At 54.8% G+C, this 27,718-nt stretch overlaps 2 protein-coding genes across 4 annotated transcripts in view; one reads left to right on the top strand and one right to left on the bottom strand.

Moving 5' to 3' along the window:
• CLCN6 (chloride voltage-gated channel 6) overlaps positions 1–21,362 on the top strand; it is a 35,664-nt gene extending 14,302 nt beyond the window's left edge. For 2 of the 3 annotated variants that reach the window (XM_059691241.1, XM_059691240.1), the window contains exons 6-23: positions 2,204–2,310; positions 2,798–2,924; positions 3,772–3,839; positions 4,852–4,910; positions 7,209–7,341; positions 7,878–7,991; positions 8,536–8,702; positions 9,241–9,361; positions 11,866–11,992; positions 12,235–12,388; positions 12,503–12,662; positions 12,752–12,858; positions 13,992–14,178; positions 15,209–15,366; positions 15,553–15,709; positions 17,531–17,638; positions 17,756–17,881; positions 18,542–21,362. In XM_059691241.1, the coding sequence (XP_059547224.1) occupies positions 2,204–2,310; positions 2,798–2,924; positions 3,772–3,839; positions 4,852–4,910; positions 7,209–7,341; positions 7,878–7,991; positions 8,536–8,702; positions 9,241–9,361; positions 11,866–11,992; positions 12,235–12,388; positions 12,503–12,662; positions 12,752–12,858; positions 13,992–14,178; positions 15,209–15,366; positions 15,553–15,709; positions 17,531–17,638; positions 17,756–17,881; positions 18,542–18,622 (2,261 nt within the window). In that variant the 3' untranslated portion in view covers positions 18,623–21,362. Of the gene's footprint in view, positions 1–2,203; positions 2,311–2,797; positions 2,925–3,771; positions 3,840–4,851; positions 4,911–7,208; positions 7,342–7,877; positions 7,992–8,535; positions 8,703–9,240; positions 9,362–11,865; positions 11,993–12,234; positions 12,389–12,502; positions 12,663–12,751; positions 12,859–13,991; positions 14,179–15,208; positions 15,367–15,552; positions 15,710–17,530; positions 17,639–17,755; positions 17,882–18,541 lie in introns of those variants that run through there. The other variant, XR_009452108.1, reaches the window with a different exon arrangement.
• NPPA (natriuretic peptide A) lies at positions 19,064–25,793 on the bottom strand. Its single transcript, XM_059686252.1, has 4 exons — positions 25,658–25,793; positions 25,235–25,561; positions 20,763–20,897; positions 19,064–19,207 (listed from the first exon to the last, which is right to left on the bottom strand). The coding sequence occupies exons 1-4, from the start codon at positions 25,778–25,780 to the stop codon at positions 19,064–19,066; spliced, it is 729 nt and encodes a 242-aa protein (XP_059542235.1). The 5' UTR covers positions 25,781–25,793.
• Between the last annotated feature and the right edge of the window lie 1,925 nt (positions 25,794–27,718).

Below are 27,718 nucleotides of genomic sequence, written 5' to 3'. Positions count from 1 at the left end.
TCTTAGGTGGCTTTAATGTGAAAGTACTATTTTACTTTATTTTATTTTATTTTTTCTTACAAAGATGGAAGTGGCCCTCCACTGCTGTTTTTGTAGTCTGCTGGGGGGCACTTCTGCAGATCTGACCCTCTTAGGAAAAGAACTTGTGGGGAGAGGGGGCGTTCAGAAGGTTTGTCTCCCATATCTTCATTTCTGAGTAGACTGACAACATGAAATCTTGCATGTAAGAAGATAGTTTAAAAAAAAAAAAAGAAACAAACAAGCAAACAAAAACCCCTACAGTGAATAGATGAACATTCTGAAAAGGGTGGACTGGGACATTAGCCTTAGACTCTTCTCTCACACTAACCCAGCACAGCACATGGGTTCTGAGCGGCACAAAGCCCAAACAGCAGACAGAGGATTCCTTATGTTCGTAAACCGGCGAAGAGCAAACTAAGTCCCCCAAAGATAAGAAAGCCAGCAAAGAACATCAGTAACCAAGTTCCATCACAGACAAGAACTTGCCCTAGCTTAGAGTTTCCAGCTGCTGATGCCTTGAGAGGAGAGCAGGAAGGGTCCCCAAGATTAAGAACTCTTGGCAGCTGCTGGGAAGTTCCTGCAATCCCTGCCACGGGCAGCTGGAGCCCCTAGCAAAATAGGATATGCCCCATCTTTAGACAAATTAAACCAATGGCACAAAACAACAATCAGCAGAGACGCTCTGTGTACAATATGTACAGGTGGGCCCAACCCACAGGCAAGAGCGTCACACCATGCTCCTTGTCTGTCCAGCCACAGACGCCTCAGAATGCCCTGATGCTGGGGTCCAACCCCAGCAGGTCCAGGGGTCCCCAAAGGTGTGGATGGAGTCGGCGAAGAAGGAATGACACGGAGACAGCGTTCAGTTGATCAGCAGCCTAGCCAGGATCTCTAGCCAGGATCTCCAGCCAAGTTCTGGTCTGGATCTCCAGAGAGGTTCTGCTGTTTATTGTCTTGTTACATCCGTATTTATACCAGTTGATTTTAATCCTGTCAATTTCTATTACAAAGGTTAGGGCGTTTCTTATCTCCATTCCAGGGAGTAAAGATTATGTAGCTTAAGCATGATTGTTTGTAGTGATTAACTACCCGCCTGGCACTTAGTTAAGGAGTTTCATCCCCTCCCTGACTTCAGGGAAAAATTCCTACCTGGGGAAACAACCTTTCTCGGAGAGGTGACCTTGGTTAAAACACACAGTGCTAAGGGGAGCAAACATATTAAGAACAGTATGCTATATACGCCAGGTCCCTTGAAACATATGCTGTGCAGATGTTTCTTTCCTGCAGCGACTGTGTCAAGCAGCAAGGATGGACCGGCTTCCGGCACCCTGAGTTTAAAACTGACCGAAGCAGAGCAATGTCTCATGCCAGAGTGGGTCAGACTAAGGGCTCGCAGACCAGGCAAGGACCGCTGGAGGTCCTTATCGTCAGGAGCTGACCAGGCTCGTCCAGACGGGAGGCAGTAAAATGCCTCCTGTGCCATACACAGTGCATACATCCTTACAAGGAAGCCCAGACGAGAGGCAGCCACTGCTCGTGCTGCACAAAACGCTTGATTCAACTTAGGTCTCAGGTGAGACGACAGGGATTGCTGAGGCTGCGCCTGGAACTCAAAATGAACATTCCTGACAGCGCTGCAAATAGGAGTCCAGGCCTCAGCCCCAGGAACCCCAGTCCAGGCAGCAAGCACACTCACTCCAGGGGAGTCTCTCGCTTACGTCCCTTCCTGGTCTCCAGAATATGTAACCGGACGATCAGTGGGTCTGGGCTGCCTGTCACTACTTGAGCCAATTAAGCAGAGAGGGTTGAATCATATATGAGCGTTTATTCCAATACTGCCAGCAGCACGGGAGAGCAGCAGGTCAGCCACAAAAATGGGCTCTCTTAACGTTTTAATTTTTAAAAGTATCGAGCAAATATGCTACCACCCTGAGATGTATTAAAGGTAGGGCTGGGAAGGTACGGGTGAAGGTTACTCTTCGCAATGTTTGAAGCATTTCATAATGAGAAACAGTGCCTAGGGTAGATGACATCTCAGGCAGTTTTCTTGTTCAGACGCGGAGACGCGGAGAGCAGGAAGAGGCGCAGTAAGCACTCCAAGAGGAGGCGCTGCCCCAGGTCGGCTGTTGGCAGGAAAGGCCCTGGCGTGGCTGGGAGCACGGTTCCTTAACTCGCTCTCTAGCGGTGGAGGAGTGCAGCCAGAAAGGGTGCCTCGCCTTGTCCCTCCTTGAACTCCTGGGTTTCAACTTGACCTTCGTCTTCTTAGGGAGTCTTCTTGTCCTAATTGAGGTAAGAGGCCTTTTTGTTGTCAAGACTTTGGGTCCTACACTCCTCGTCTCCATCGCCATGACTGGGAGCTGAGAGGACTGAGTTCGACTTGGAGTATAGATTCCTGCAGAAAGTGGCCTCGCGTTCACTCGGAAATGTTTCTGAAAGTCAAGCGTTAGCCTGTGGTGAGATTAGAGCAAACATCCAGGTGAGGAGGGTGGTTCTCCACCTTGGGGAGCACATCAGGGTAGGATCGCCTGGAGAACTTTAAAAATGATTGGCCCCCGGGCCCCAGCTCACGTGAGCGAGCGCAGGATCTCCGGGAGCGGGGTGCCTGCATGGATTGTTGAAGGCTCCGCAGGGGATGCTGAGTCACTGAACGTTTTAGACGTGCACGTCCTCCCATCCCCCCTCAGGCCTGCTGAGTCATCGGAAACCCAGGCCAGCAGGTCGTCCCTCTGTGGCGAGGTCGATGGGTTTGAGTGTACGGGTGTGCCTCCTCTTCCAGCCAGTGGCAGCAGGTTCTGGAATACCCGAGATCAAGTGCTATCTGAATGGGGTGAAGGTGCCCGGAATCGTCCGTCTCCGGACCCTGGTCTGCAAAGTCTTCGGGGTGCTGTTCAGTGTGGCTGGAGGTAAGGGGGTCTTTCTGACTGTTCCCTTCTTTTCTTCAAAGGGTGACGAGGACAAGAAGCATTCTGTATGTAAATGAAGTAGATTTGGATTGGAGGGCCTGCCCTTAACAGATCTCTCTACTTTCTGTCTGTGGCTTAGTTTCTTAAATGCAGACCTGTTAGTTACCATTCAGAGCTCTCTGAGTAACTCACATTAGGTTTTAAAGTAGACCCACCATCCAGTTGGTTTATGGAGTTGGCTTTTAGCAAAGTCAGTGAGCTTTTTGTGTAAACAGCTAGATAGTCAATGTTTTAGGCTTTGTGGGCCAAAGAGGCAAAATTGAAAATATTATTTAGGTGCTTAAACTTACATAACCATTTAAAACATATCCAGGTGAGAATGGAAAAATGATTCTCAGCTCTCCAGCTGTACAAAAACAGCGAGCCGTTTGGCCCACAGGCTATAGTTTGCTGATGCCCAATTGAGAGTTTAAAGAGTATTTTCTCATATTCAATGGGAATTTCACTCTTTCTTTTAGACCAGTGGTTCTCAACCTTCTGACCCTTTAAATACACTTCCTCATGTTGTGACCCAACCATAAAATTATTTTCTTTGCTACTTCATAACTGTCATGTTGCTACTGTGATGAAACGTCATGTAAATATCTGATATGCAGGATGGTCTTAGGTGACCCCTGTGAAAGGGTCGTTCGACCGCCAAAGGGGTCGCGACCCACAGGTTGAGAACCACTGTTTTAGACAGTCACATGAGCATCTGTTTTATCGAGAGGAAGGTTTACACACAGAGGTCTCCCGAGCTACAGTGGTTCTGTGCTGACTGATGGTCCCCTTCTCCACCTGCTCCCAGGGCTCTTTGTGGGGAAGGAAGGCCCCATGATCCACAGTGGAGCCGTGGTGGGCGCTGGCCTCCCTCAGGTAAGCCTGCTGGTTGGGAAGGTGAGTCCCTTACCGTGGCCTCCCAGGCGGGCTTCTGTGAGTCGGTCTGGAAGAACATCCGTCGGCAGCACCTGGCATGGCTTTGGAGTCTGACGTCGGTTTGGGTTGATGTAAAAACTATGTGGCCTGTCTCCTGGGCGAGGGGGTAACTGGTACCCCAGAGATTTAACTAGGTCCTAGGAACAGGAATGGCACATAGAGAAAGTCTGTTCAAATGAAGTCACCTGGTGCTCCCACAGCCATTGCCCGGCGCCTCCACGGAAGGTGGCTCAGCGGGTCAGCTCAGCGCTGCCCTATCCCAAGATGCTAGAAGCACGCCTGAGGTGGTTCCGGGCACGGCTGTGCTGAGTGCATCCGAGGTAGCACAGGACTAATAACGGGGTGAGGAGCTAGCTCAGGACGGCGAAGCTCCCATCCTTACGGGCTATCCGATTCGGGCTGCAGGTTGGAGACACCTCGGTTCCTTGCGGTCCGTCTCTTGTGGGCATGTTCCTCTCGTCCTGAGAGGAGGGAATGATGCTAGTGAGTGGTCAAAGCCCAGGAGAGAAGACTTGCCCAGAGCCCGTCTTCTGCTCTCTCTCTGCTGCTGCCTCACCCTCCCAGCCGGCCCCGGCCTCCCAGAAGGGGGCAGCGTGAGCATGTGGGGGACAGGTTGAAGGCGCGTGGGCCCTTCCTTACTGCCACCCCTGAGCAGGGCTCGCGGTATCTTCTGCAGCAGCTTTCATTTCCTCTCAGCCCTTCGCTCAGCTGCTTCCTTCCCCATTTTCTTTCTGACTTGTTGATTATGTACAAAATGCAATTTCGGAAGAGCATAGGAATTTAGGGGCAGGAAAGGAAGTTTCTCCCAGAGACAGCTTCTTTTTCCCGGGCTGCTCTTCTGGACTCTCCCTTCTGCAGCACATCTGCCCGCTGTGCTCAAGGCGGGGGCTCCTGCGGGGTTCCTGCAGGTGGCCTATGGGCCCCCCTCTGACTTGGTTTTCTCTTGTTTTAGTTTCAGAGCATCTCCTTCCGGAAGATCCAGTTTAACTTCCCCTATTTCCGAAGTGACAGGTATGGAAAGGTTAGGAATTGGATTTTCTTTTCTTTAAGTTAAATTTATTGGGGTGACATTGGATAATAAGATTATATAGGTTTCAAGTGTAGATTTCTAGCTACATGATCTGTATATTGCATTGTTTTACCATCACCCAAAGTGAAATCATCTTCTGTCACCATACATTTGGCTCCCTTTCCCTTTACTACCTCCCACCCCCTTCCGTCTGGTAACCACCATTTTGTTGTCTGTGTCTGAGTTTCAGTTTTATATCCTACAGTGGAGTGAAATCATGTAGTTCTTAGCTTTTTCTGATTGACTTACTTTGCTTGGCGTAATCTGAAAGTCCATCCATGTCACAAATGGCAGTATTTCATTTCTTACGGCTGAGTAGTATTCTTTTATGTATATACTAGAGGCCGGTGCGTGAAGATTTGTGCACTCGGGGGCGAGGGGTCCCTCAGCCCAGCCTGCGCCCTCTCGCAGTCTGGGACCCCTCGGGGGATGTCCACCTGCCAGCTTAGGCCCACAGCCCAGGAGCCCTCAGGGGATGTCCGTAGTCAGATATCCTTAGCACTGCTGAGAATGCGAGAGAGGCTCCCGCCACCGCCGCTGCACTTGCAGCTGTCAGCCCAGCTTGTGGCTGAGCGGAGCTCCCCCTGTGGGAGCACACTGACCACCAGGGGCAGCTCCTTCGTTGAGCATCTGCCCCCTGGTGGTCAGTGCGCATCATAGCGACCGGTTGTTCCGCCCTTAGGATCAATTTGCATATTACCCTTATATTGTCTAGAATACCACATCTTCTTTATCCAGTTGTCCACTGAAGGACACTTTGGTTGTGTCCATGTCTTTTGCCACTGTGAATAATGCTGCAGTGAATATAGGGGTGCATAAATCTTTGCCAATAAATGTTTTCAAATTTTTCGGTTAAAAACTACCGAGAAGGATTGCTGGGTGGTATAGGAACTCTTCTCTTAATGTTTTGAGGCATCTCCATACTGTTTTCCATAGAAGCTGCACCAGTTTACATTCCCTCCAGCAGTGATGAGGGTTCCGTTTTCTCCCCAACCTCCCCACCACTTATTATTACTCGTCTTGTTGATAATAGGAATTGGAGTTTCTTTTTTTAAAGGTGTTTTGTGTGTGTGTGTGTGTGTGTGTTTGTTTTGTTTTGTTTTGGGGAGAGGGAGAGAGAAAGTTCATTGGCTGCTTCCTGCCCGCAACCTGGGCATGTGCCCTGACCCAGAATCAAACAGGCAGCGTTTTGGTGCATGGACAACACCCAACCATTGAGCCACACTGGCCAGGGCAGAATTGGATTCTCTTGAAAAAAATAAACTGTCCATTTACTGCTTCTCAGACCCCATACTCGCTCTAGCTGGCTTATTGCCTCCCCTGCTGGGCAGGCTGCGTGCAAAACCCGGTGTCAGAATGAAGGTGGGCTTTGAGCTACTGTCCTGAAAATAAGCAACCAGGGCCCGGCTGGTCTCCTGGCTGCCACCGTGTCATGACCTAAGGCCTGGAAGCACCTCAGGCAGTGGCGGTGAAAAGCACGAGACAGTCCACAGCATACTCGCAAGAGCATCGTCCGTATTGCAGAGCAGTGTGCTGGGTCGCCGCCCTTCTGGGTGGGCAGGTGCTCCTCTCGGAACTTTTGCCCTGTGGGATCTGTGTGTGTGAAACCGGCCCGCGCACGAGGCCCTTGGAATCGGCCCCGGGTCCGAGCTGTGGTCTACCTTCCCGCCTTGGTGCTCCGCATGTCATTGTCACCTGCTCCTCCACATGTCACAGCACTTCGGCCTTTTCATGACGCTGTGCCCTTTGGAAGGAAGATCTGGGGAGAGTGTAGCTCAGCGGGGACTGAGCTGGGGCTGAAATTCCATCTTCAGAGGAGACTGGTGTGAGGGGGCCTCTCCCCCCAGAGGAACTCGGGCTGCGGAGTGGATCGGGCTCTCAGGTGAACCTATGCGTCGCCCAGTTGGCCTGCTTCAAACCCTGACTTCATGGCTCCTTCATGAGATAAAATGTTGGCAGATAAGGCCCTGGCCGGTGTGGCTCAGTTGGTTGGGCGTCATCCATGCACCAAGAAGTTGCTTCTTTGATTCCCGGTCAGCGCACACGCCCAGGTTGCAGGCTTAATCCCCACTTGGGGTGTGCAGGAGGCAGCTGATCGATGTTTCACTCACATCAACATTTCTCTCTCTCAAAATCAATTTAAAAAACACACACAAACGTTGGCAAATAAGGCAGGGAAAACGGGCTTTTGTGGCCCGAGGGCTCTTTGTCCAATAAACGTCTGTCTCTTCTCTCCTCAGAGACAAGCGGGACTTTGTATCAGCAGGTGCAGCTGCTGGCGTCGCTGCAGCCTTCGGGGCTCCCATTGGGGGGACCCTGTTCAGCCTGGAGGAGGGCTCGTCCTTCTGGAACCAAGGGCTCACGTGGAAAGTGGTGAGGGGACTTCCAAGGAAACCTTCTCCTGGACGTAACCACCCCCGTTTAAGCTGTAGTTCTGACGAGCCCAGTCCTTTGCTTTAGACGCCCGTAACTGCCAAACTGTGGGCTTTCCCGTGCTTCCCGTATGCCCACGCCCATCCCCCACATCAGACTGCCAGGATCGTCTCTTGTTGATGAGCCACCTGGCGTGAAGGCGTGGGACTGGTCATCAGGCGGCGGCAGAGCCCAGACTTGAACCCGACTCCTAAGAGTAGCGCGTTCTCCCTCTCATGTTCACTCTTTCTCTTGGCACCGAAGTCAGTGTGTATTAAGTAAATTGACCTCACAACGGGCTGTTGAAATGAAAGCTGCTTGTGGCCTGTGGTCCAGTTGTCCACATGGGGTGCCTTTCCTGCCGTGGTTACCGGACACCTGTACCGGGCCTGGCGTCGGCAGGTTTCTGTGTAGAGCAGCAGGTTTGATGAGGAGGGTCAGGGAGGAAGTAGGACTTGTTGCTATTGAATGTTCTTGTTTTTGTCACCTGTCCCTAGCTCTTCTGCTCCATGTCTGCCACCTTCACCCTCAACTTCTTTCGTTCTGGGATTCAGTTTGGAAGTTGGGGCTCCTTCCAGCTCCCTGGATTGCTGAACTTTGGCGAGTTCAAGGTATGCTTCGTCCTTTTCCCCTAGAATTTCTTTCTTTCTTTTTTTTAAATAAGATGAAATTACAAAATTTTTTAATATATATATATTTTTTTATTGATTTCAGAGAGGAAGGGAGAGGGAGAGAGGGATCAATGATAAGAGGAAATCATTGATTGGCTGCCTCCTGTATGCCCCCTATTGGGGATTGAGCCTGCAACCCGGGCATGTGCCCTTGACTGGAATCGAACCTGGGACCCTTCAGCCCGCAGGCCAACGCTCTATCCACTGAGCCAAACCAGCTAGGGCCCCCAGAATTTCTTGCTTGACCGGTGACAATTGCTCTAAGTGATGTACCAGGTAGAAGCAATCAGGGGCAGCTTCTGGCGGGGCTCTCTGCCCCTGTAGCCTCTTGTGGGTGCCTCTGCCCCGTGTGGGCAGGCCCAGCACTGCGCTGGCTCTTGAAGAGAGAAGGCAGCTTCCCCTGTGTCTGTCTGCTCCGCCTCCACCCCTTCCTGTTCTCATGGGCACCATGGTTTTTCTCTCCCTTTCCTGCCCCTTCTCTCAGTGCTCTGACTCTGATAAAAAATGTCACCTCTGGACAGCTGTGGATTTGGGTTTCTTCGTCCTGATGGGGGTCATTGGGGGCCTCCTGGGAGCCACATTCAACTGTCTGAACAAGAGGCTTGCAAAGTACCGGATGCGAAACGTGCACCCGAAGCCTAAGCTCGTCAGGTACCTGCGCAGCCGCCTCCCCCAGCCTGCGGGGCTCCCCGAGCTCCGTGTGGATGGGCCGTCTCCCCGAGGGAGGCGATGGTGTGAACAGACCCTGCATCCCACACCAGCTCTGATTCCACAACTGAGACAGAATGTACCAGGGGTCATGTCCACTGTATTTGTCAGGCCTAAAGGCTGAGTCTGAGCTTCATTTATATCAGAGCGGCTGGTTGCCTCCCGCCCCACCTGACTTCCACTAGGATGCATGACAGTCAGACAGGTCAGTGCGATTCTCACCCCTGGGACCTAAAATGAAAGGCAGTCTGTTCCCCAGAGAGAGATGATGTGGACGCAGCAGCCTTGTCCCTGGCCGCCCACTGTTTACATAGGAATGGCTGGATGCAGCAAGTCGCTGACAGATTCTGCGCGTGCTGACTGGCGGGGGCTCCTCCACATGCTCTTTGGGGAGAAGGGTTAGGGGTAGGCGGGGTTGTGTCTTTGAGTTCCCAAGACTGGGGTGTCTTATTACCTATAACAGCTGTCCTTTGCTTCCTAGAGTCTTAGAGAGCCTCCTGGTGTCTCTGGTAACCACCGTGGTGGTGTTTGTGGCCTCAATGGTGTTAGGAGAATGCCGACAGATGTCAAGTCAAATCGGGAATGACTCGCTCCTGCTCCAGGTAACCCCGTGCACCTGCTCCCTCTGTCCTGCCTCCGCAACGAGGGTCCAGAAGTGGGTGCGTGCCGCTTGGAGCTCAGGAGTGTGTGGGTTCATGGCTCCCACCTGATCAGATTGCGGAGAGGGATGTGCAGTCGCCTTTTCACAGGAGAGAGGATGTGCACCTCCGTCTGTTTCATGTTTGTGGATGATCCGGTTATCATAGAGGGAACTCCTGTCTGTCTCTGTCTGTCTGTCTGTCTCTCTCTGTTGAACAACACTAATCAGAAACAGAAGCTCGGGAAGTGGACCATCTGCTTCTTCTCCGGCCCCAGTTTCCCTTCTCGCTCTCCACACCTGAATGTGCTACAGCCCCCCCTGCGCCCCCTGTGAGAGTCGCTCTAGGCTGGGAGGAAGGAGCGCCTGCCCAGGAGAACAGCAGCCCTGCTTCCTCACAGCTCCGAGGCACTGACTGGCACACGCCCTGTCGCATTTCTCCTTTTCCCTTCTTAGGAGGATGGTCTCTTTCAGAACCTTCCCCTGAAAGAGCAGGTCCGTGAGGTAGGATTGGAGCTTACTCTACCTGCGTTTTTGGATCGAACCTGGATGTGGGTCTGCGCTGGACTGTGGTTGGTCAGCTGTGTGGTCTGGACTGCAGGGGAAGCCAGGGGAGCGCTAGGTACCTGTCACCTTACGGTCCCTGGACGGGACTCCGTGCCTCAGCGCCCCTTTGGAGGCTTTGTCTGGGCTGCTGCTTTAGTGTGCCCAGGGTCGGTCCAGGTGCAGCTAGACCGTATCAGATCAGAGATGGGCAAACTGTAGCTCACAGGCCAGATCTGGCCCTACGCCCCTGCTTGTTTCTGTGGAACCCCCAAGCTAAGAATGGTTTTTACATTTTTAAAGAGCTGAGAAAGATGGAGAAGATGGGCCATCGCCTGCAAAGGCTAAAATATTTATTATCTGGCTCTTTACGGAAAAATGTGGCAGACCCATTACTGGTTACCAGACCACATTTCTAAAATGTGTTCCAAGGAACATTGATTTATATTATTTAGAAACAAATGGAAAAGGATTCTGTGGTCAAATGAGTTAACCAGAATTAAGTAAGTTTCTTTAATGCCAGACTTTCTAAGGCCCTTAAAATTCCAGGGAGAGTTATGAACAGTTGGAATGTTTATTGTGCCAGATATTCCACCAAGCTCTTTACATACATGATCCTATAATCCTTACCACTACCAGGTTGGCTGATGTTATTATTCCCATTTTCCAGATGGGAAAATGGAGGCAAAGTGAGGTCTTGACAAAGATCACTCAGCTAGTAAAATAGAGCATGAGGTGGGAATTATTCCCAATTTATAGATGAGAAAGCTGAAGCATCACAAAATGAAATATCTTTGCTAAGGTCACCAGAGTGTCCATCCCTCTGGTTATGGACCCTGCGCTCTGCTTTTAGTGGAAACTCTGATTTCCAACAGGTGCTCTGGGGCTTCTCAGTGCATTGGCTGCAGGACTTTCCAGAGCCTTCAGGACTGGTGTTCCCCAGACGTAGTTTGGGAACCACTGCCTGTGTGTCTTCTCGGCTTGATCACGGGTTACTGTTCTAAACACGTTTCTCCTTTGCCAGCGCTTCCTGTCCTGTTCCACCACTAGGGGGCACTGTCCTATTTCCTACTTGTTGGCCAGCCAGGTTCACCTGGTGGGTTTATCCAAACCCACCACCCGGTCCACCTAGTATTGTTAGTGTTCACATAAGGGCATCTCTACAGTGTTATCCGTAGAATGGAGCCCAGGAAAAGTCATATCCTTACTGAGCTTTGTAACAACACTTACACCATTGGACACCATCAAATAGAAAACAGGGACTTTCATAATCCAAATTCCGTTACCCTCTAATGAGCAAGGCAGTACCGGAATTTCCTCTTCCTACACAAAATGATGGGGAGAGTGGGAGGTCTGAAATGTGAAGTAATCTCTTCCCATCAGGGTTTTGTTCAGCCAGGTGGAGCCTGCGGGCGGCAGCCAGGAGCACGGTGTCTGCACCGCGTGGAAGTGGTTTAGCTTCTGCAGCAAATTCAGGGCGGAGGCTTTTTCCATTTGGAACCAAAGTTGGGGCATTAGGTCAGGCCGTACCCTGGAAGCTCCTCTGAAAAGCTGTCAGCTCCCAACCACTGGTCTGTCACCTGCCTCCTCTTCCCCTAGTCCGTGCGGTCTCCAGCCAGGCTCCATTTTGTGTCACACACAAAATGAGCCCTGGGAGAAGAGACGGCGGATTCCCTGGTGAATCATCGTAGTTACAGTGTCATTATGAGTGGTGAGCGAAGGCCCACATCTTGGTTCATTCATTCTCAAAATGTAAGGAACACAGTATCAGTTGGCCGCTCTGGGGTCTAAATCTGTTTTTGCTACCGGTTTAATTCACAGGAAAAGCATGGATGCCAGACTCTTTTGACCTAGGTGGGGACCTCCCACTTGAAGATTTAAGTGCCCTGGTCAGGTGCTGACCTTGTGCTGATTTCTGTTTCTTAGGTCACATCAGAAGATGTGAATTCAAGTATCAAGACCTTTTTTTGTCCCAATGAGACCTACAATGACATGGCCACCCTCTTCTTCAATCCCCAGGAGTCTGCTATCCTTCAGCTCTTCCACCAGGATGGTGAGCTCCAGTGCGCCTCCCCATCCTGTGCTCCTCTGTTGGCCCTCAGATACAGCCAGGCTTACCCTTAATTCTGAGCAAAAAGCAGGACTTTCTCCTTGTAATTCCAACCCAGACAAGGTTAGCCTTTCTGCCTCCAGTGTGGGAGGTGACCTGGTTGGTGTGCAGAAGGACCGGTGGGGACCAAGGTGGGCCATGGCGGGCATCTGGCAGTGAGGCTCAGGTCTGTCCTTGCCTTGCAGGTACCTTCAGCCCCATCACTTTGGCTTTGTTCTTCATCCTTTATTTCTTGCTTGCGTGTTGGACTTACGGCATTTCTGTTCCGAGTGGCCTCTTTGTGCCTTCTCTGCTGTGTGGAGCTGCTTTTGGACGTTTAGTTGCCAATGTCCTCAAAAGGTACAGTGTGTGCATGAGGGTGCATGTGTGTACGTGTGCAAGTGCTCGAACCGTAGCCCTGCCCCTCCACCCAGCATGATTCCAAGGCACATTCTTGTTTTCTCTCTTCACCAGCTACATTGGATTGGGCCATGTCTATTCGGGGACCTTTGCCCTGATTGGTGCCGCGGCTTTCCTGGGCGGGGTCGTCCGTATGACCATCAGTCTCACGGTCATCCTGATCGAATCCACCAATGAGATCACTTACGGGCTTCCCATTATGATCACTCTGATGGTGAGCACTCCCCTTCTAGTCCACTTTCGGGTTCAGGGCCAAGTTCACCCCACAGCAGCCTCTTTTCAAGCCTTTACTTTGTGTTTCAGGTGGCCAAGTGGACAGGGGACTTTTTCAATAAGGGCATTTACGACATCCACGTGGGCCTGCGAGGAGTGCCGCTTCTGGAGTGGGAGACAGAGGCGGAAATGGACAGGTGAGGCCGTGAGGTCTCGTCACATCCTAGGGCCCAAGGAATGTTTCTATCAGGGTAGGAAATGGTTACTTAGATTCTTGGGTGAGAATGAAGTGAAACGGGGTCATTAAAAGAGCAAGTATGTTTGGGAACATTGAGCAGGTCCTGTGGCTGGGAGCTGGGAGCCGGGGCAGGGCGTGGAGGGCAGGGCCGATGCATGGCTTTGTTTGGGTCCTGTGTTCTGGTTCAATAGGAAGTGAGGGCTGTGCGTAGAGTCTGTGTTAGGATTGACTGTCTAAACTACAGGCAGGCTAGCCCTGGCTGGCTTTTCTCAGTGGTTAGGGTGCCCGAGGACCGAAGGGTTGCGGGTTCAATTCCTAGTCGTACCTCGGTTGCGAGTTTGCTCCCCACCCCAGTCAGGACGTGTGCAGGAGGCAACCAGTCGATGTGTCTCCCTCACATCAATGTTTCTCTCTCTCTATCTCCCCTCCTCCTCCCCTTTCACTCTAAAAATCAATGGAAAAAATATCCTCAGGTGAGGATTAAGCTAAGGGTCTGCTAGCCCTGTTTGAGAACTAGCCTGCCTCGCGTGTGCCTAACGAAATCTCGTATTATGATCACCAAATTACCCATCAGCCCACAAATGGTTGGCCTCCTACGTCTGGTACCACACAAGTCCCTGTGGTCTAGCGTAGGGTGTTCAAGCCTCTGTAAAGGGCAGAGTCGGTGTTGTCAGCTCTGCAGGCACGTGGTCTCTGCCCTGGTGATGCAGAGGCAGCGTCGACGGCATGTAGACAAGACAGGCAGGGACTTGCCCTGTGGCTGCAGCTGCCATCCTGGTCTAAAGGGACACCAGACTTTTTTTTTTTTTAAATTCCAATAGTGTAATTACCAGCTCAGTGCGATACGAGGAATGTGCCATGGGGTGCTGAGGAGGGGGTGGCCGGTCGGTCCCCTGGGCAAGCAGAGGGGTTTGTGGTGAGGGGACTTTTCATGTTGAACCGAGGGATGAGTCCAGGCCCACACAAGGCGGGGAAGGACGTTTCAGGCCTGGGGAAGGGCATGTGCAGCAGAAGAGCCAGTGCAGCCCATCGCACTTGCCCCCGGGTGCCGTGGGCTCAGGCGTGGGGCTGATGGCTTCCCTCCCTCCACAGACTGAGAGCCAGTGACATCATGGAGCCCAACCTGACCTACGTCTACCCGCATACCCGCATCCAGTCTCTAGTCAGCATCCTACGCACCACTGTCCACCACGCCTTCCCCGTGGTCACCGAGAACCGGGGCAACGAGAAGGAGTTCATGAAGGGCAACCAGCTCATCAGTAACAACATCAAGTTCAAGGTGAGAAAACAGCTGAGAGGAGGGGTGGGTGGCAATGGTTCCATGGTGCTCACACTGACTGGTGCTCGTCACGCCCCACAGGTGGGTGGCTCTTAGGAGAAATCAGCACCCCATTATGTGCGACAGTGAGTGTAGACTCGACAGCGAGTGTGGACTCCGTTAGGCCATCAGGGCGTGTCCATTCTCCCAGTAAGCACGGGCACAGTTTGTTTTGTTCTGTTTTTAAGTGTATTTTTATTGATTTCAGAGAAAGGGGAGAGGGATAGACACATCAATGATGAGGGAGAATCATTGATCAGCTGTCTGCTGCACGCCCCACAGTGGGGATGGGAGCCTGCAACCCAGGAATCGAACTGTGACCTCCTGGTTCATAGGTCAATGCTCACTGCTGAGCCACACCAGCTGGGTGGGACAGATTTGTTTTTAATCAGCAGTCTTCGGGATTCCTGCAAGTTGGATCGGCGAGGGTTCTAGAGTTGCCAACCACAGAAATGGACTTTGCCCTACACAAGGGAGGAAAAGAAATCAGTTGTTGGAAGCGGCAGGACCGACAGGAAGTGAAGGAGCCAGAGCGTGGTGCTCGGGCATGCAGGCGGCGAGGGGACCCTCTGGGAGACCGGGCCTCAGAGCCGCTGTTCTCTGTCCTTGGGCTGCTCCCGGTTTGAAATCCAGGCAGAGGGAGAGTCCCGTTGCCTCACCTGGGTCGTGTGCCCACCCCTGGCCTTGCTGGGAGAGAGGGTTTGTTCCCCACTGGACAATTGAGGTGCTTTTCCAAATCCAAGGAGCAAGGACGTTGGGCCGGCAGAAACCACAGGGTCTGCAACAAGCCCTGCAGAGCCCAGAGGCTCCTGTGAACCAGCCCCTGAGCCACTGCCAGCATTTCCTGCAGTTCCTGTCGGCATGTGCTTTAGATCCCCACTGCCCCCAAATCCTTTCGCTCAGTAGGTGCTGTGTTGGTGTGCCTGCACCTGCAGCAGTCCAGGGCCTCCCTGGTGGATACCTCTGCCATTGCCACCCCTCCCACCCACAGAAATCCAGCATCCTCACCCGAGCCGGCGAGCAGCGCAGGCGCAGCCAGTCCATGAAGTCCTACCCGTCGAGTGAGCTGCGGAACGTGTGTGACGAGCACGTGACCTCAGAGGAGCCGGCCGAGAAGGAGGACCTCTTGCAGCAGATGCTGGAGCGAAGGTGAGCGCACAGTCCTCCCCCCGCGCAGGCCCCGGCCCCTACGGGGTTCAGGAAGGGCCGGCCCTCTGCTCTGGCCCCGTTAGGTAGCTCTCCGGTTTTTTGGGAATTTGGGGGGTGGGTTGGGACGTGGGTGAAACGCGATCCTGCTGAGGGTATACTAGGCAGCGTCTGGTTTTTATGTAACAGATACACTCCCTACCCCAACCTATACCCTGACCAGTCCCCAAGTGAAGACTGGACCATGGAGGAACGCTTCCGCCCTCTGACCTTCCACGGCCTGATCCTGCGGTCGCAACTTGTCACCCTGCTCGTCCGAGGAGTTTGCTATTCCGAAAGCCAGTCGGTAAGTGTCTCTTGCCCGCACCGCATTCCGGAGGCAGGAGGGCAGGAGCACACTTCCGCCTCAGGAGAGGGGGAGACAGGGAGTCATGTGCCAGTAGCTGCTTAGGGGGCGCATGCTGCCCCGCTTCCCTCTGCTGCAGTCAGTGTCCTTCCAGGTCATCAGGCAGGGGGGTGAGTCCCCCCATTCTCCACGCAGTCTCTGCACCTGTGTCAGGTGTCCTGCTAGCCTGCAGGCTTTTCATAGTCTCTACATTTTATTTTATTTTATTTTATTGGTTTTTTTACAGAGAGGAAGGGAGAGGGATAGAGAGTTAGAAACATCGATCAGCTGCCTCCTGCACACCCCCACTGGGGATGTGCCCGCAACCAAGGTACATGCCCTTGACCGGAATCGAACCTGGGACCCTTGAGTCTGCAGGCCGACGCTCTATCCACTAAGCCAAACCGGTTACGGCTATAGTCTCTACATTTTAGTTTCTGGTGTGCATGAACCTTCTTACATGTGTTACCAGAAGAAGTCCCATTCTTCCCGTGAGTTCCCCTGCCGTTTCTTTCTCTCTTTTGTTTGGTTTTTGTAGAGAGAAGCAGGGGTGGGTGGGGGGTGTAGTTCTGAGTGGTCCCTCTCACTGAGACCCGCTCACTCACACTCATCCTGAGAAAGGAGCCTGAAAACGTTGCCTAGAGACCTGGTTTCCAAACTGGCACTCCTGGTTTGGGCCTTGTCCGTAGGGGTCTGCCTCCGGTCCCTCATGGCCCAAGTGGCTAACAGGGCAGGGCAGGGAGGGCCGTGGTGCAGAGCCTGGGCCCTGAGCCTGTGGTCTGTGGGGAGGACCCGCCTGGCTGGGAGTGGGGCACAGGGGTCAAGGAAGTGGAGGCATGAAGCCAGATGACAGAGGCCTCGCCTGCAGGCAGGAACCAGCCAGAGCCGGCCGGTGCAGCACTGGGAGGCAGTGGTGCGCGGAGAAAGCTGTGTCAGAGTGGAGTTAGGGGAGGAAGACGGGGACAGAGCAGTGACCAGTACGTGTGGTCACTTGTGGCCCAGGTGCCCAGTGACAGCAGCAGTGAGGCTCGGGATGGAGGGAATTAGCAGCTGTTGTCTGAGTTTGCTGTGGCTGCTGCGTCCAGTTGCCACTAACAGATGGCTTCACACAAGTTTGCTGTTCATAGCTCTCAAGGCCAGAGCACAGAGTCCAGGTGTGGGCGGGGCCACACTCTCTGGCGGCTCCAGGGGAGATCCTCTCTCGCCCTCCTGGTCTGTGGCGGTGCCAGCGGTCCTTGACATTCCTGACTGCAGACCAATCACCCCCCCTCCTCCTCATCATCACGTGATCTTCTCCCTGTGTCTCCTCTTTGTATACGGACAGCAGTCATGGGATCTAAGGCCCTCCCCAATCCAATATGGCCTCGTCTGACCTTGATCACATCTGCGGAGACCTGGTTTCCAATAAGGCCACATTCACAGGCACCGGGGTTGGACTTGGACATCTCTTTTGAGGGCACACAAGTCAACCCACACAGCTACTACGAGTTAGCACTTTTCTCCTTTAAACTTCACTGGCCCATGTCCATTTTACAGGTGCAGGAAAGGGAAGTTTGGGGGGATTAGGAGGCTTGCCTGGGGGACACAGCGGGGAGCAGGCTGGGAACTGGCTCTGGATCAGTGTGTCTCACTCCAAAGCACGTGTTCCGGCCACAGCCCCGCTCCCTCTCACTCTGGGGGACCATGGCTGGGCGGATACAGACCGGACGAGGTGGGGGCTCTACACGTGACCCTGCCTGTTGCTGCACTCGCTGCAAGGACAGTGTCTTGTTGGGTTTGCAGAGCGCCAGCCAGCCGCGCCTTTCCTACGCGGAGATGGCCGAGGATTACCCACGGTACCCTGACATCCACGACCTGGACCTGACGCTGCTGAACCCACGGATGATAGTGGTGAGAGGCTGTGCCCAGGACGGGCCGGGAAAGGACCTCTCTGGTCGGTGCTGGTTGGCGTCCCGTCCTGGTTAGGGCAGAGCCGGCCGCAGGAAACCAGTTGTCTTTCCTCCGCAGGACGTCACCCCGTACATGAACCCGTCACCCTTCACCGTGTCACCGAACAGCAGCGTCTCCCAAGTTTTCAACCTGTTCAGAACAATGGGGCTGCGGCACTTGCCGGTGGTGAATGCCGTGGGAGAGGTGAGAGTTCCGGGGGGGAAGGGAGCACCCACAGCCTGGAGCAGCCTGGCCTCGCCCCCCCACCCCCTCCCCCACCACCTTCAGGAAAGGACCCTCCAACCACTGAATCCAGCAGGGAGGTCTCTAGACTAAAACCTCCTCTGAAACTCCCACCAGGAGTGAGGAGGGCGTGGACACGTGGAGCCTGGGATAACTTCACACACCTTTCCCCCTTTGCCTTCGGTTTCTTATCTGCAATCTCCAGCGTGGCCAGCAGATGTCGCCAGTGGCACTGTGGACTAGAAAAGTTTAGGGCCCGTCTCTTCACCCAAGACCTGGCAGCACCTGGGGGGATGGGGTGACATGTCGGTTCCCCAGCTGTTACGGGCACTGTAACGTTAAATGAGAGACTTTCAAGCCAGATACTGGGGAGTGTGTGCCCTGTCTGCACTACAGCCCCTTGGCCTCCCCTTTAGGAGCCCGAGTTATCTGTGTTTCCTGTTCCATAGAGATCAGGTGACCTTTGACGTGGGGGTCATGATGTCGTGTCTGCGCTGCACCATCCAGGACCCTGTCTGCCCTCCACTCCTCCTGACAGACTGGGCCAGCTCCGTCCGCTCGGGCCTTGCCCCACTGCGTTTGACTCGGCAGGTGACTTGGGTCTTTTCCTCCTCATTCTAGATCGTTGGGATCATCACCCGACACAACCTGACGTACGAATTCCTGCAGGCCCGGCTGCGGCAGCACTACCAGACCCTCTGAGGCTTGCCTCATCCACAGGCCAGCGCCCTCCGGCCTCCGGGAGGCAGCTCTGCTCCGCCTCGGTTGGCGGGGCTGCCCCAGGGCACGGCAGAGCCCCGTCACCCCTCGCTCGGAAAGCCTGCAGTCATCGGACACTTGCTGGTCTACATCCTGGGGATGGTTTGACCCGTCAGAGTTTGGACTTGTCTGACTTTCTCAGCAAGTACCTTCCTGTTCCCTGCTCCCGAGCTCCTTCCATCCAGGTCGGCACAGGCCCCAGCCCCTGCCCCACGAATGCCAGGACCCGCGAGAGGGGTCAGGCTCACCGCTGGAGAGTGACACCCAGAGCAGGTTCCTGCCCCTCCGCTGCTTTCCTGGGGGACCCAGCTCTGCCTTAAGCCACGAGGAGGGATGTGGCCTCAGCAAACCCCGGGGAAGCGCCGGTTGCAAAGTGAAGGGACTTTACTGGCTCGGGAGTTGGGCGCTGGGCGCTGAGAGGACGGCCACGTTCAGGGAGGCCTTCCTCTGCGGCCCCTCAGTCTGCAGCTTCCCTGGGGGGATGCGCTGCCGGGGGAGCTCAGCTCTGGCCCCCGTGGTTTCAGTCTCCTTAGAACCACCACCCCCAAGAAGCACAAAGCATTAACCCCACTAATAATCCCGAGCAGTGGATCTGACAGTGGGGCCAGCTTTCCATCTGCCCTGGTTTTAACATTTCAGCTTTCTCTCCATTTCCCGTGACCCACGGTCCCCTGGTGACGCATTTTTACCCCATTCGTTCCTGCTCCTTTTCACCTCCACTGAGTCACTGAACTTGCCCCACGTTTGCCGGCATCTTCCTGGTAAAGTCCGAAGGATCTTGGTGCCCCCCCCCCAAGTTAACTAAGAGCAGGCCCCCAATTTAAGAGCAGGCCCCCCGCAATTTAACTAAGATCAGGGCCCCTAGATAAACCGCTCGGCTCTGGAGAACGGTACGGTTACTTCCAAATGGGAAAGAGTGAGTCTGAGCCAGCGACCACCACAAGGTTCGAGATGCAGCTTGAAAGGCCTGAGTGTGGCGACGAAGTAGATGCGTGTTCGAGGACGCGGGGGTCCGCACCCCACAGACCCCTGTCACTTCCCGCTGCCACCCCCCAACCGGCTGAGGGGCTCAGCGATGAAACTCAGGATGCTTCCTGCTGGGACGTGCCCCGAGGCTTTAGCATCGAACCCAGGAAGCCTCCCTCTGTCCCAGTGACTCAGCTTCTCCAGGCCGGTCCTCTGCACAGGCCCCGAGTGGGCCTTTGGGCGCCGGCATTTGCTCTCACTGGCCTCCGCTCTCTACACGATCATCAGCATCCTGGGCCTTCAGGAAACCCCAGGCAGGTGGGCCGCGCACTCGAGGTGGCGTTCATTGGCGTTTCGTTTCCTCGTGTTTTAATCTGGGAGTTGCCTGAGGGCGTCCGGGCCTGGCCCTGGCAGCACTTCTCTCCCTCTGCCTCGACTTCGATGGGAAGACCCTTTCAAGCGGTCGGTGTCAGCCTTTGCTCTGCCCGCCCAGGTCTTGGCTCAACGCACTCCAGTGAACAGTCCCACTTAGTGAGGGGCCTTTTGCAGCAGACAGTGGCCCTCCGCCCCATCTTATCTCTTCGACCAAAAGTGCTTCGCGGTCTGAGTGTGTCAGCTTCCTGGAGGCACTTGGTTTGTGAAACGTGATGAACCCCCAGTGCATCGTTCGGGGAATCACAAGGACCGAAGAGGCCAGCCCTTGGCACCGTGGTGTGAGCCAGCCGCCACTTCGCTTTAAAGACTGTCCAGGCTTGACCGCCTTCTTAACTCCTCGCGTGAGGAAGGGGACCAGGAGCGTGGTGTGACCCCCCACGGGAACTTGACCTCTTCCCAGCCCTCCCTGAGATGGGCCAGGCCAGGTTCTGCAGGGGGCCAGGGAGCCTCTTGTCCTGGGCTGGGTCACCAGGAAATTGCCCCTCGTGCATGTCGCATTGCTTTTAAGTCACCAGGCATTTGTTCCCTTCGGTGTGGCCCAGAGGTAGACGACAGAACGCAGATGCCTTCCCCCGGAGCTGGCCGGACGGCCGCCAGGGAGGCCCAGGCCCCTCGTGAAAGGCGCTTCCTGTCCCCTGTGACGGCCGTCCTCCTGGTGCCCAAAGACAGCCAGCCCACTCACAGCAGATACTGAAGCCCGCTCCTCAGAAGCCTGCTGGAAACCTGCATCCAGCCCTCCTGGTGCCAGCAGCCCCGGCCTCCGGGGCCCTGGCCCCTCCACAGAGGACGGCACAGGCTCGGGCTTGGCCGGCGGTGGCTGTTTGGTCAGTGTGGTGGTTCGTGGTCCCCGGCTGTGGTCGGGGAGATGGGGGTAGAGTCCCCACGGCTGGAGGACTTGTACCTGAGAGGTATCTGCTGATGACCTTGCTTAACGAGTGGCTCCGGCTGGAATGGACATGGCCTGACCCAGCCGGCCACATGGCATGTCCGATGTGAGGTTGCACACAGCACGGCCCTGGGTGTCGGGAAAGGCCAGGAGCGGCCGGCCAGTGACATTGGTGTGCGGATTGCACGCCTCCTGCGGGCCGTGGCCGTTGGGACAGCAGCAGCTTCCTTTTTGTGTTTGCACTGGTTGTTGATACGTAACCTTAGCTAATTCCACTGTGTATATAAATTGTATTTTTTTAATTTGTAAAATCCTATTTTTATTTGAACTTTTAGAACTTGGAAGTTCTCATTATAACCTTACCACGTCGGAATAAAATGTCTCCATCGTCTCCTTCAGCTCGTCTCCACGGTGTTCTTTAAAGTGGTGTTTTTGTCTCACACCCTCTTACTAACCTGTAAGATGACAAGCTAGGAAGTAGCTTCATAGTCTCAGCTCTTCCTCAGTTTCCCGAGGGACTCTCCACTCAGGGTCCACTCACTGCCTTGGAAACCAGGCGAGTCCTGTGGATCCTGGCAGACACCACGAAGTCACCCCTCCTCCCAGTCTCCCTTCCACTGACACTGTCAGACCTTATTACTGATGCTCTTCTCTTGTAAACACGGCCTGTCCCTTCCCACAGCGGTCACAGAGCCCACAGCGATAGCGGGGAGCCCACAGCGGTCACGGAGAGCCCCCAGCGATAGCGGGGAGCCCACAGCGGTCATGGAGAGCCCACAGCAATAGCGGGGAGCCCACAGCGGTCATGGAGAGCCCACAGCAATAGCGGGGAGCCCACAGCGGTCATGGAGAGCCCACAGCAATAGCGGGGAGCCCACAGCGGTCATGGAGAGCCCACAGCGATAGCGGGGAGCCCACAGCGGTCATGGAGAGCCCACAGCGATAGCGGGGAGCCCACAGCGGTCATGGAGAGCCCACAGCAATAGCGGGGAGCCCACAGCGGTCACGGAGAGCCCGCAGAGATAGTGGGGAGCCCACAGCGGTCGCGGGGAGCCCATTTATATTCCTGACAGTGTTGTGTTTAGGAATTTGCCCCCCAAACAGATTCCCCTGAGGACCAACCAGAGGAAATGAAGTCGATGCTGAGCCCGTAGAGGTCTGGCCTGTGGCAGCTTCTGCCGGTGCCGGTGCCGTTGCTTTGTGTTCACTTCGGGTCTTGCCAGAAACGTGCCTTTTCCTCGAACTAATCTGCTTCCAGCTGCCATTCCAGCAGCAGTGGGATGGTCTCATGCGGTCCCCTTCACCTACCCCCACGCTTCCTGTTTCTGGGGCACTTTCTGTGCATTTGGCACTTTGAGGCGACCCACTGCATCACGGTGGCACCTTGGGAGTATGGCCCGCTCCCCTCCCTCCCTCCTAGCACCTCCCACTGCCCAGTGCCGGACCGCCAGGGCCAGGTGTGGGCAGGCTGCTTCCGGTCCCTCCCCTTGTCCTTGTCAGTCTGCTTCTCCGTTGCCTGCCCTCCTGTGCGTGAAGTCCACACAAGGGCCGTCTTCAGTGGAAGTGGTGAGGTTAGAGGTCTGTCCTCGTCTCCGCTCCCTACATCATTCGCTTCTGGCTTCCCCGTCCCTCGACAGGGAGCCAGTGGCTACTTTCTTACCCCTTTTCCCAGTTTCCACACAAGACCAAGACAAGTGGACTGATACTCACTGAGCATTGACTGCATGTGCTGCTGGGAGTGAATGCCCGAAAGGGGCGGTTACCCTCAGAGAGCTCGCAACCCAGGGGCAGACACAATTGCTACCAAGACAAACTGTCCTATTATAATAGTTATACAGCCTGGCCAGTGTGGCTCAGTGGTTGAGCATCAGCCTATGAATCAGGAGGTCACGGTTCAATTCCCAGTTAGGGCACATGCCTGGGTTGCGGGCTCGATCCCCAGTAGGGGGCGTGCAGGAGGCAGCTGATCAGTCATTCTCTCTCATTGATGTTTCTATCTCTCCCTCTCCCTTCCTCTCTGAAATCAATACAAATGTGTGTGTGTGTGTGGGTGGGTGGGTGGGTGGGTGTGTGTATAAAATAGTTATACACAAAACACTGCCAGTGAAGTTTAATTTATACTGGGCATGTGGTATCAGGGAAGGCTTCAGGGAGGAGGTGGCATTTGCGATGAGCCTTGAGGAAGACTGAGTAGCTGTTCCCTGGATAAAGGGTGTTCTGGGTGAAAGGAACAGCACGTATCAGGGCCCAGAGAAGCTGTCGTGTAGGTGCAGGAGTGTCGCAGAAGCTGATCCAGAGAGAGGCACCAGGAGGCGATGGTGGGAAGTGGGTGCGAGAACTACTCCCTGTTGCAGGCTAGCTTAGTGGCTCCTGGTTTCTGCTTAGGACACCTTTTCAGAAGCAAATACAACGGAACTGTCTTCTCCAGGGGCTCCCGCCTCCGCAAAGTCTACAAGTCCAGGCACCTTGGCCTGAATTAGTGAAAGGCAATGGCTATTTTTTAAACACATGTTAGCACCCAAAAGGTGCATGCGCTTGCAGTTTGTCAGCATAGCAAACATTTCTTTCTTCACTTTTCTCAGCTTTTAAATCCATTCCTACTCTTTGCCTACTCTTAAAACAGTAAGTGCAACTCACTCATGGCAGCAGCTGTCTCAAATGGATCAGAAAATGTAGTGCCCTCCTTCTATGAATGTGCCTTTGCTAAAAAGCTGTAACCGAAAAGTACTAGGGGTGCAAAATGTCTATTGCATACAAGCTACATTGGGTGTAACCAGAGAAAGGAAAGCGTAGATGCTTAAGTTTTCTTTTTCATAGAAAAGGATCCTGAATAAGAGCAAATCTGAAAAATAAATGCCCTGTCAGTCTTTGGGGGCTTTTTCAGTATCTGTGATGAGGCCGGAGTGAGAGAGCAGGTTCAGAACTGCAGCTTAAATCCAACCCCCCACCCCCAAAATAATAGAGGGAAGGAGGGAGGGAAGGAGGGAAAGAAGGAAGGAAGGAAGGAAGGAAGGAAGGAAGGAAGGAAGGAAGGAAGGAAGGAAGGAAGGAAGGAAGACACAATTTGTCCAAATCCACCGAATGTACACCACCAAGAATGAACTCTGTGTAAACTATGGAATTGGGTGACAATGACGTGTCAGTGCAGGTTCATCAGCTAACGAATGCATCCCCCAGTGGAGGATGTCGATGACGGGGAAGGCGGAGCATGTGAGAGCAAGGGGTCCCTGGGAAATTGGGAAATGTGTCCTTTCTGCTCAATTTCGCTGTGAACCTAGAATTGCTCTAGAAACAAAGTTTATTAATTGTTTTTAAAAGGAGGGAGGGAGGCACTGCGCATTCTTCATTCTGACAAAAGGTAAGACGATGAGGCATACCAGGCTGCACTCTTTTGCCGCGCCCCCGCCCCCGCCCCCGCCCCGCAAACAGAAGGAAATCACACCCACACCGGCGCTCTCGGCCTCTGTCCGAGGTGCTGAAGTTTATTCATTTCCAAACCTCTTTCAGTAACAGGTGAGGAGTTACCCTAAAACTTAATGCACGGGGTGGGCGAGGCGGGGAAGCCACGGGGAAGCCTTCTTATCTACATTTAGCATAAAATGTGAGACATGTCGACAGGCAGCTTGAATGGGGTGCTCGTCACAACTCCACTTGCCGGCAACGAGATGGGACCAAGAGGCGTGGGAGACCGGGGGTGAGGGTCTGTCGGAGTCCGGAATCCGGAGTCCGCGGCCCGGCCACTGTCTTCGGCCACTATCTTCGGTACTACCAAGAAAACACAGGCCTGCTTAGCGTGGCGGCCTGGCTCTCCTGGGAAAGCCGGCTTCAGGACTGCGCTCACCTCCCACCAGCCCCCCCCGTCAGCCTGATGATGACCCTCTGAGTTGCACGAACCGATAAACAAGTTGCCCACTGGACGCTCAGAAGGTCAATCAGTTTCAATTTGGGATCTGACAGTTCCGGGGAGGAACACCGCCTGCCAACCAGCAGTATGACGGCGACTTGGTCCCCTGAGCACGTTAAGTACCCGATGCTCCAGGCAGTAACGTTTTTTCTCAGCAAACTGTAGCTGAGGATGATGCCACGGTCCCTAGATTCATGGGCCAGGCCCCCCAGTTGGGGCAGACATTTCCAAGGGAGTAGCGTCCGTGCTGGTCCCTCTCCTGCGGAAAGCATCCCCGTGGCGGCATTCTAAGACGAGGCGCGAGACTCCACGGAACCACACCTGCCTTCCTCCCCTCCCCGTTCCCATCCCCAGTTCCTCTTACCCGGAAGCTGTTGCAGCCCAGGCCGCTCTGGGCTCCAATCCTGTCCATCCTGCCCCCGAAGCAGCTGGACCTCCGCAGGCTGCGAGGGGCCGCGAGCAGCGCCCTCAGCTTGTTTTTCAGGAGGGCGGACCTGTCGGAGGAGTCCCAGGGGCCCCGGCCAAGGACAGCCCCCTCTCGCGGGGCTGGGTTGACCTCCCCGGTCCAGGGAGACATCTCAGGGAGGGGGCTGAGCGCTGCCCCAGCTTCCTCGTTCTGCTCGCTTAGTACTTGCGGGGGCATGACCTCGTCTTCTAACGGCATCTTGTCCTCCAAATGGTCCAGCAAATTCTTTATGAAGGGAAAACACAGGGAATGGATGAGGTCTCACTGACCGGCAGAGTCTCCCCAGCCCCCCCCCCCCCCGGCCCCAGGCCAAGCCCCTACCTTGAAATCCATCAGGTCGGCGTTGGCCACGGAGCTGTACACGGGGTTGGCTCTGGTCTGCCCTGGGAGCTGGACCGCCAGGAGGAGGAGGAAGCTGGCGGTGATGGTGGAGAAGGAGCCCATGCTGGCGGCGGTCAGGGAGTGGTCTGCTGCTGGCTGCCTTCTCTCTCTCCTCTCTGGTTCCCCTCTGCTGACCTTCGCTCAGCTCCGTCTCCTGGCTGCTCTGCGCCTCCTCTTTTTATAGCCCCCCCGGCTCTCCGAGAGCGCCAGGGGGACAGAACCCTCCCCATTCTGTCACTTGCCGCGATAAAGCCGCTGCGTGAGGAGCCAGCAGAAGATGCCCTTTTAAAGTTATCGGCCCAGCCGAGCTCTCCACAGCCCCTCCGCCTTGAGCAGCCCCAGCTACCTCCGGGAACCTCGGCGGCAAGAGCCACATTCTTGTTGATTTGCCTCAAGAGGTTCCCACTTCAAAGGTGTGAGAAGAGCAAAAAAGAGTCCTTGGTTATCTCACAGCCATGTGCCGCCTCCGCCTCGGCTGCTCTCTCCCGGGCAACGGACCCGGTGCCGGGAATCGCCCCGATGGTTTGCGGCTCAGCTGTCAGGGCCTCCAAATAAGGGCGGGAGAGGAGGAAGTGGCGGGCGGCTGGCTGCAGGGACAAATTAGTCCAGATGCTCGCGCCGGCCTCACACCTGACTCATCAGCACCCAGGGCACGGGGCTGCCCTCCTGTTGGCAGCTGCTGTCAGCGGTCAGGGGAAGCGGGGGTGAGTTTTCTGAGTCCTAACTCAGCCGGGGACCAAAGGTGATGAACGCCCCAAGAATTCAGCTCCCAAATAGGAGCACCAAGAAAAGTTTGGGGAGCACAGTGATTGCCCTGCCGAGCTCCGCCCCCTGCACCCCCACGGCCCCTCCAAGGTGCCAGGGGACAGGCACGGAGCCAATGCCTCTTTTCATTCTGCTGCCTGGAGGAGCTCAGATTCTATGAGTCTGAAGCTTGTCATAGTCCCAGGAGGCGGATGGTGTGGTTCCCGTGGACTGAAGGACAGAATTGAGACCGAGAACTTAGGTCCCTTGCCCAAGGTCATAAGGAGCAGAAGCAGGACTTGAACCCCAGGTCTGACAGCAACACCCATGTTCTTAAGCCATTTCATGGAGACTGTGGCTCCTTAGCATGTTGGCTCCTTGCAAGCCCTTTGGTGCAGTCCCTGGTGAAATGCACTCTGTTCCCATCTCTCAGGCTGCCTCTGAGCGGCACCTCACCTTCCCCCTGCCCAGGGGCTGCAGCTGTGCGTTTGTGGCAGGTGTGTGTGTGTGTGTGTGTGTGTGTGTGGATTGTCTCAAGGACAGCGCCACATCCGACCTCCTCGACCTCATTAACACACCGAACGGAGCTCAGGAAGTGCGTGTTGGTGACCAGCTCCCTCCCAGCCTGACCCTCCCCAGCTGTGCTCACTCCTCGGCTCTCTGGCAGTGAGAGCAGGATGCGGCGGTGGTTTCATTCTGAGACGGGAGAAAGGAGCCTCTTCAGTCACTGGTTTGGGTCGGCCAGACTCAGCTTGAAATCAAAAGGGGTGTCGTCCTGAGTAAAAGCTCCGGGGGCAAAGAACCATCGCATCCTGATGAGCCCCTGGGATGTGCCCGGAGCTTAATTGCTCGGTTGGCAGGGTTATTATTAGCAAAGAGGACTCAGTGAGCAGCCATGCCGGGAGGAACCGGGCTCCGGCTGCGGCTGCGTGCGTCACACGGCGTCTCCTGGAGATGCCCTTTAGCACAGGCCTTTGATGCTGGCGAGGACCTCTCGGAGGCATCGATCGACCGTGGGGGGTGGCCGCTGAGGGCCCACACTGCCCTCCGTCCAGAGCCACTTCTGGAGTCTGCAGGAGGCCCGAGGAAGGGGGAGGAAGTCCTGTCCCAGGTTCCAGAAAGAGAACTCAGAATTCACCCACTTCCTTTTACTCAAGTGGGGCTCCCTCTCCCAGAGTGGAGCTGGAACGGGCGTCCAGTGTCAGCCGCTGAGTGTCTGGTGAGCCAGGCTTTGTCTGTTTGTTCACAGAAGGGACT

This window comes from Myotis daubentonii, chromosome 3 (genome assembly GCF_963259705.1).
Source record: "Myotis daubentonii chromosome 3, mMyoDau2.1, whole genome shotgun sequence".
NCBI lineage: Eukaryota > Metazoa > Chordata > Mammalia > Chiroptera > Vespertilionidae > Myotis > Myotis daubentonii.
This window is presented reverse-complemented; position numbering and strand designations above follow the sequence as displayed.